The sequence below is a fragment of the Sesamum indicum genome, linkage group LG2 (assembly GCF_000512975.1).
Source record: "Sesamum indicum cultivar Zhongzhi No. 13 linkage group LG2, S_indicum_v1.0, whole genome shotgun sequence".
In the NCBI taxonomy this organism is placed as follows: domain Eukaryota; kingdom Viridiplantae; phylum Streptophyta; class Magnoliopsida; order Lamiales; family Pedaliaceae; genus Sesamum; species Sesamum indicum.
Window position 1 is genome coordinate 5,290,723 of NC_026146.1, and position 8,269 is coordinate 5,298,991.

An 8,269-nucleotide genomic window follows, 5' to 3' on the forward strand; every position below is an offset into this window, starting at 1 on the left:
ATCTTAAGGTGATATGTTGACACTATCGCTCTAAATGAGTTAAGCCCTGGTCTCTCCAAGATTACATTGTACGTAAATGGCATATCAACAATGAGAAATTTTACCATGATTGTTCTGCGCTTTGGCTCCTCTCCAATGGATGCAGGTAGATCCACTGTTCCCAACGATGCGACCTCACCTCCTCCAAATCCGACCAGTGGAGTACTCGCCGATTCCATCCTTATGTCCCTGAGCCCCATCTTACCCAGAACGTCTTGAATATTATATCCGCCGAACTCCCATTATCCACTAGTACTTTATGGACTGTAAAGTTTGCAATGTCCATTTTTATCACCATGGGATCATTGTCTGCCCCAATCCTCACTCAGGGTTGAAAGTCACGTTTGCCACCTGCCTATGCCTCTCCAACCGACTCTCTCTTTCAAACTTCCTTCTTGCTCTTCTAGACCATCCTGCCGACCCTCCAGCTATCGTATGAATAATGCCTTTCAAGGCACATTCTCTCCCTCCTTCTGATCATTCCTTTGACTGTCCCAATTCGACCTCCTTTCCTTACTTCTCGACCTGCCCCGTAGATCTCTCTTTCTTCCTTCGAAGCTTTGGAAGTTTTTCCTTCTGAAATATCCTTGCCGGACCAGTCGTTCGATCTCGTCTTTCAATTGATAACACTCTTCCGTGGAATCGGCAATATTTGTTTGAATGCCTTTTTGCTGGAGTAACCCTTGTATGCTTGGGCCACTGCAGCACATTGTCCTTCTCCACCATCATAAGGGCCTTGGCCCTCGTTATGTTCAAAGGCGTGTACTTACTATACTTCGACTGATATGGTGGTTCTCGCTCTTTTTCCCTCTTTGATTGCACATCGCGCTCTCTACTAGAATGAACTCCCACTCTTGCTTGGTCTGCTATGGCCCTCCATTCCTCGTCTTTCATTGCATTCATCTCTTCTTCGTCAATGTACTTTTGCACTACTGCCATCAATTGTTCCGCATCGGCTGGTGGATCCCTTGCCAAAGCAGAGGCAAATACTCCCTTCTTTAACCCATGGATGAGAATACTCGTCATCATATCTATCCTAAGATCTTGCACCTCCAGTGTTTCATTGCTGAAACGTCCCATAAAACTTTTAAGACTCTCATTCTCACCCTGCCGAATGGTGAAAAGGTGTGTGGCTGATCGTTTCTGCTTTCTTTTACTTGCGAAATGGAATGCAAACTTTTGCAATAACTGTTCATGTGATTCTATGCTGCCCAGGAGCAGATTCATAAACCACTCCTGAGCTTTTCCTGTCAATGTAGTAACAAACAATTTAGCCATAATGGAACTTGATTGCCCGTAAAGATTCATTACCATGTCAAAGGCAGCCAAGTGCTCTTGAGGATCTCGCGTTCCATCATATTTCGGGAGATCCGGCATCCTAAAACTTGGGTTGACAGTTTCAATAAGTATCTTATTGCAGAAAGGTGAATTCCGATTGTGCGCAACTATTTCCCCTCGTTTTTTGAGCTCGTCTATTTGCTTCCCCAACATAGGTATTTGCTTGCTCACATTATCCACCTCTGCTCGTGATATAGCCAGCCCCCTTTGGAGGCTCCGATCCTTGCTACTGGACCCGACTTCCGAAGGGATGTGATACTTCTTACTCGCCTCCCTTTTGCTTGTTCCTCCAGAATTTCGTTCTGTGTCTTTCTCCTGGAACAGCCTTTTCCTCGCTAACTCTCTCTCAATTGGAGTAGTAATCCGTTCATACGCGACAATAGCATTTCTCCCAGCTTCTTCCATCATTTGCTGTAGCTCACGTCGTGTTAGATGTACAGTTGGTTCCCGTTCTTCTAACGGGGTCTCCATATCGTGCATATTCTCATTTGAGCGTCCCTCCATAATCCACTGAAGATTCCCACAGACGGCGCCAAAATGATCAGGCTCGAAATCGTGGATCGCACCTCTGGGTCATTTCCTACGTTTCGCTCCCGACCTCTGGGATTCTGTGGATGAAAGAAAATGTTATCTAGTCGGGTAAAGACCTGACGAAGATACTCCGACGCTCAAGTTAGTATTGATTCTAGTGGAAAGTATCAGCTGCAGAAATGTGAAAATTACTCTCTATGAATGCGGACCTAAAAATTACCTTATTTCAAGAGTTTTTCTTCTTCTTATACTGAACGCCACCTATACGCTGACGTGTCCCCCCACGACCTCCATTTATGCCCCATGATTACGTGTAATCCGCTAAAAGTCCGGTGTTATGGGCATTAACTATGCCATTAAATACCTAATCACTAGAGAGTCATGCACGAACACTCGGTCAAACCCCTTAGGTGCACAAAGTCATTTTTGCCTTTTTGCTGGGGGGTATATCCGTCTTTTTCTAAATTTCCCTCATCAAGTTCCAAGATTTACAACATAAATTAGCTGATAAGGATCCAGCACACACATATTTCAGACCGTTATTTTATTTTGTTTTATTATTGCAAAAAAGTTTTGGTGGTTCCTATTGCAATCAGCACTGCAGGTGGGCATGCCCCCAACTCATATATTGCTTATAGTAATACTTACACATTACTCACTAAGATAATTTTTCATTTCGATAGAGTGAATCGAACCCATAGTTATCCAATTAAAAATGACTCGCTCTTGCTGATCCGACCGATGTGTTCAATAACCTAGAACAGATCTGGGGATGACCTAATGATGATATGGCGATGACTTGGAGTTTTTGTCTGAATGAGTATATCCTGAATTGGATTAGTTGGCGTACACACACAAGAGATTAGGCTAGTTGAGGAAAAATCCTCCGAAATTTAAGTCAATTTAGGGTTCGAGGTCATAGGGTCTTAGAGTGCAAAATGGACCCTCCGTATATCTATAGGGATATATGCATTACATGTTACTATAATAATAACCGAATGAGTACTAAATCAATGATTGCTGAAGTGAATCGTCAGATCAGACTGTTAAAAAACACGTAAATATTTGGATATTTTCTTGGTTTTTGGAAGGGCTTGCCCGCATTTCCCCATTCACTTACTAATTTAGAAAACAAGTAGTTCGGATTTGAAAGGCTTAACAATGACCCTAACTAGAAAAGGGTTTTGTATATTTTGAGAACAAAGTCGTCCTCAGATTATGACATGACATACAATAAACTATGGCAAGAAACAAAAATCAAGCAACCCACATCAAATATTCAATTTATGGTGGCAGCAAAAAAATATTCATCTGAAAAAACATAAACGTCTGAATTTAAACAGTTGTTCAGACATTAATCTAGTACTAAAGTACAAGTTGGTGGGTAGTGGGATGATGCAACTACAAAAACTTGATTCCCCGTTTGATTAAAGGGTGAAATCAATACTTTTTTCCCCCTCAAACAATATCAAATTCAAAACCCTCATATATATTTTAAATTCTTGAAATAAACAAGCATAATTTTATACAAAATAGGAGCAAAAAAATTATAAAAAAAAAAAATGGTTCAGTTCTTACTATGACCACAATATTAGTTCGTCGATCTATAGGGTTATTTAGACATATGTAACTATATATTTATATCAAAATTGAATATCATATCCGCACTTTTATTACGGATTAGATTTATGATCTCAAATTGTTCGTTTGAAGTTAGAAATGTATTAGAACTATAATATTTTGACTAATAATGATAAATATATTGTAATAATTTATCTCAATATATTAAGCAATACCTCAATTTAATTAATATATTAATATGACTATAAACTATAATAGTTTATATAAAATGAGAAGAATACACACACTCACATATTTGACGAGATTCAAATTCATGACCTTAAACTGTTTATGAGACATCAACCTTGACCTTAATAATTATGTATGATTGTGGTGGTGCTGACCGAGATGTTTGGAGAGTACTTGGGGTGGGGTGGGGTGGGGTGGGGGGTTAAAATTAAATAATTGAAAGTTATGTGGGTGCAACATGAGAACAAGTGAGGAGAGTATCTTCACAATTTTATATACAATATTTTATGTGTTATTTGAAGATAGTGATCTCATCAAAATTTGGAAATTTGTGTTCAATGAAAGGTACATTCCAGGAATCTTCCCATGTTCCAGTGATACACTCCTGCAAATAATACTTTTTTTTTTTTGTAAAAAAAATTGTTGTAGCTGACATATATTGGAGAGCGATGTCCTAACAACTAATGTCAATATGCTTGGATAATGCTGAAATATATGTATTTTTTGTGAGTGTGAAAGTATTAAACAGTAATACTAAATCACATAAATATTATAAATTATGTTTTATTTATATTATACAAGCTGTTGTAGCACGCCGTTTTTGTGTGCATATAATAATTTTTTTTTGAGCTTTAAAAATATATTTTTATAAATAAAAGAGTAAAATATATAATTAGTACACTGCATTACATTAAAAAAGAAAGAAAGAAAGAAAGAAAGAAAGAACTACTTTTTCACTTAATGTAAAATTTGGAAGTTGAACAAGTTAGTTATCTTATCTGTTGAAGGGTTTTTGGATTTCACAAAAAAATAGTGCAGCGGTGTTATTAACCATCGTTTGTGAGTGTGGAGTGTCTTTTATATATATATATATATATATATATATATATTAACAAGCTCTTGTGGCACGTCGTTTATACGTGCATATAATAAATAATCTTTCACGTTTTAAAATATATTATAAAATAAGAGTAAAACATATAACCAGTACATTACATTAATAAAAAGATACAAAGAAAGAAATAATAATTTATCAATTAATGTAAATTTTGAAAATCTGAATAAGTTAGTTATTTTATCATGAAAGACATTTTTGACTTCACAAAAAATTAGTGTAGCGATATCATTAATCAATCATTTTTTTGGACAAATTTAGTTATGTGTTGTCAATTTTGGTGCTAATGGCCTATAATTACAGAATTTTAATGAGATCTACTCTATTATGAAGGGGATCAAAATTGTCAATATATGATTAAATTTGCTAAAAAAACAAAAAAATATGAAATGTTCATGACTAAAATCATAAAAAAAAAGAATTAAATATATAAATGAAATAAAATTGCATGATAAAAAGTGATAACGCCCTATAGTTTAGGACCAAAAATATAAATATTTTCTTTTATCATTATTGCGGTAAGTGAAATTTTAACTATAAATTAACATATTTTCACAATACAGATGTGATATATGTGGTGGACAATTTCATAAAACATTGTTTGTGAATCATAGAATATTTATAATAATATTATAAAGTAAAATAAGAATATCATAATACTAAAAATTTATAAATAAAGTCAACTTACATTTATTGGAAAAACAATATACAACAAATATTATGGGATTTTTTTTTATTTTCCATTTTTGGAAATTTTATTTTATTTTTTGGTAGCTAATAAATAAAATATAGTGAGGTCCGACCACATAATTAAATCATAAAATAATATGCATTTTTGGCATTTAAATTGTCTTTAAAGAACTGTACACTTTGTTTTAATTGGAGTCATCTTTTTGTTTTTTTCAGAAAAAAAAATAGACAACCAGCTAAATAATAAAAAAAAGAAGGATCAACATCAACAAGTAGCCACATATTTATTGATGAAAAAATTGGAATAAAATGTGGGTAGTGTTTGTAAAAAAAGTAAAAAGCAGATAAAAGTTAAATTGTATAGTGTTTGGAGAAAAATCAGTTTTAAATTAAACTTAATTTGATAAAAGACTGTTTTATCTCTATGTGTTATAAAGATACTATCTTTTTGCTTAATATTTCACTTGTTGTTTCTCACTCGTAATTATTTTTTTTATAAAAATTTATAAATTTTATTTCGATTTTTTTGTATTTTATATTTATATTTTTAAAATTACTTAAAAAATATGTGTAAATTAATAATGCTCCCACTAAGTCATATAATTATTGATTCATAGACAATTATTAAACTTGCATAATTGCAAAGGATAATTATTTTATTAACTCATTGAATAATAAAATGTGAATGAAATAATATAATTAGATGATATAGCTCATAAAATATAAAAAAAATTAAAATATTAAATATGTGAAAGTGTAAATTTAGTTATTGTTAAAATTTAAATTATTCAAAAACTCTGATATTAACTAGATATAATTTTAAAAATAAACTAAAAACGATAAAGTTGAAATAAGAATATTATAATAAGGGTAAATGAGTCAAAAATAAAATTGAATTTATTTACGTAAAAGTCAAAGTAGCTAAAAGCACCCCACAAGATACTTATAGGCTTTTGGCCTAAAAACACTTGTTTTAACCGTTTCAAAAGTAGAAGCTGGTAATCCAAACACTTCGAACGTGCTTTTTTGGAGTGAGAAATTGAATAACGCTTTTGTGAAGCGCTTGCAAACACTTCCTGAGTTAGTTCGAAGCTCGACTTTTATGATTTAAATTCAAAATAAATCGAGTCTATCATGAAAACCTCCAAAGAAATATAACATTTAATTATGGATACATGTTATAATTAAAAATAAATAATCATTAACTACGATCATGCAACGGTTGTTGGTCGTGGATTTTGTGAATGTGGCTAAATTTTTTTCATGGTAGAATATATAAGTTTTTGTATCTTTTTTATTTAATCATGATTAATAATAATTATTTATAATGACTTTAGTTCATATCTATTAAAAGTGTAAACAATAATAATTTTTTTTGTACTCTTAAAATCTGGATTAAGAAAATAAAATAATAATTTTATACAAATTGTTGTGGAAAAAAGGAGTACATGAAATCATAAATCACTATCTTTGGAGGTCCAAATGGAAGCAGAAAGTAGGCGCCGTGACTTCCACCCAAGAACAAGTTTATTGGAGCTCAATTCTTCCACCCTGTACCCGTCATTGTACAGTCCCAATAACAATTTGGCTTGACAATGATTGGCAAAACTCGTGTTCACTGGACGAAATCCAACTGCACTCAACCACTGCCCCCAAGAGCACCATTCCTCCTCCCCACAGGCGCGGTATATACGGGCTAACGACCCGGCTATTCTGGGCCCCAAGAAAACCCGCTCCACTAATGCTCTTGCCCGACCCTGCATCGGGAACCCGGCTTCCAGCGAGTCATAAACAGCTGAGTAATGGTGCAACGAGTCCATGAACCGACCCACGAATCCCTCATCGCTTGGGGACCTCATTTCTTCCTCCACCAGGGTAATTAGTCTCGGGTTCAAGGTCTTCGACCCGGATAAAAACGAAGCAATGGATTCCGGGGCCCGATAGCTAAAATGTGGCAAGTGTAACATACAGTTAAATATAAGAGCTTCCCCTCTAACCAATTTCAAAGAGGATGGCCTAAATGTTTCGTCCGAATCCAACCTACATTGGTGAAACGAAAACGGCTGGCCTATAGAAGCTGCGAAGGCAGTCAATCGTCGGCCCGTCTCTTGGATGGTGCCGAATGAGCGCCGCCCGCTTCCGCCCCGCGACAACGCCGTGATGCGGAGGTGTGGAGTTGGGGGCCCATCTTTCCTAGACACCAAGGCCTGCATTAGTGAGGCCCATTGAATCCCCTCCATGATATCATAGTCCACAATATGGACCCTCCTGTCATGCGTCACAGCTTCTAGTATAGCCTGATTGGCTGTGAAATGTCCAAATTTCACATAAGGAGACATATCTTGCAACAACTGAAACGCCGCTAGAACCTCCGTCTGGTGGTGCTCCTCCTTGTACTGGTGGCCGCAGCCGCCGCCTGGAACATTCTTACCACCACAGGCGGTGCCATCTAGCAGACCTTGCAAGGCGTCGGTGAAATAAGCCGCTAGCCTTTCCATGTTGGTGCCGTCGTTTGGCGAGACCAACTCCTTGAGCCGAACCAATATCACCCTAGCCAATTCCCGGCTCTTGTTAGGCCCCGTGAGGGCCTCGGCCGCCGCCATGAGCAGGTGGATGAGCCTCAGGCCCTTGCAATCGTCGCTGCCGTTGGTTTCATCATCAGTCATCATGTTGTACTCGGGGGACGAATTATTGTAGTCAGGGGAAGAATTGTTGTAGTCTTGATATATGCTAGGGCTAGGGGATTGGTTTAGCACAACATCCTGGACCACCATAGAATCAATGAGGTGGTGGAAATCCTCCTGGCCGGCGGAAAGCTCCTCCCAGTCGACGACGGGAGACCAGTAATTCCAATTGCAACCGTCGTCCGTGGAGGCGGTGGCGTAACTAAAATTTGGAAAGTGATCAAGGTCCATAACCATGGCCATGGCTAAGGATAAACAAACGTAGTGGTTAATTAAGTATAGA

The 8,269-nt window shown here is 36.5% G+C and overlaps 1 protein-coding gene across 1 annotated transcript; it reads right to left on the reverse strand.

The window, feature by feature from the left end:
- LOC105155458 (nodulation-signaling pathway 2 protein) lies at window positions 6,693–8,263 on the reverse strand. Its single transcript, XM_011071333.2, has one exon. It carries the CDS (start codon window positions 8,227–8,229, stop codon window positions 6,757–6,759), a length of 1,473 nt encoding a protein of 490 aa, XP_011069635.1. The 5' UTR covers window positions 8,230–8,263; the 3' UTR covers window positions 6,693–6,756.

Excerpts from the sequence above, each read along its gene's own strand:
- LOC105155458 (XM_011071333.2), bottom strand. The coding sequence starts at position 8,229 with ATGGCCATGGTTATGGACCTTGATCACTTTCCAAATTTTAGTTACGCC.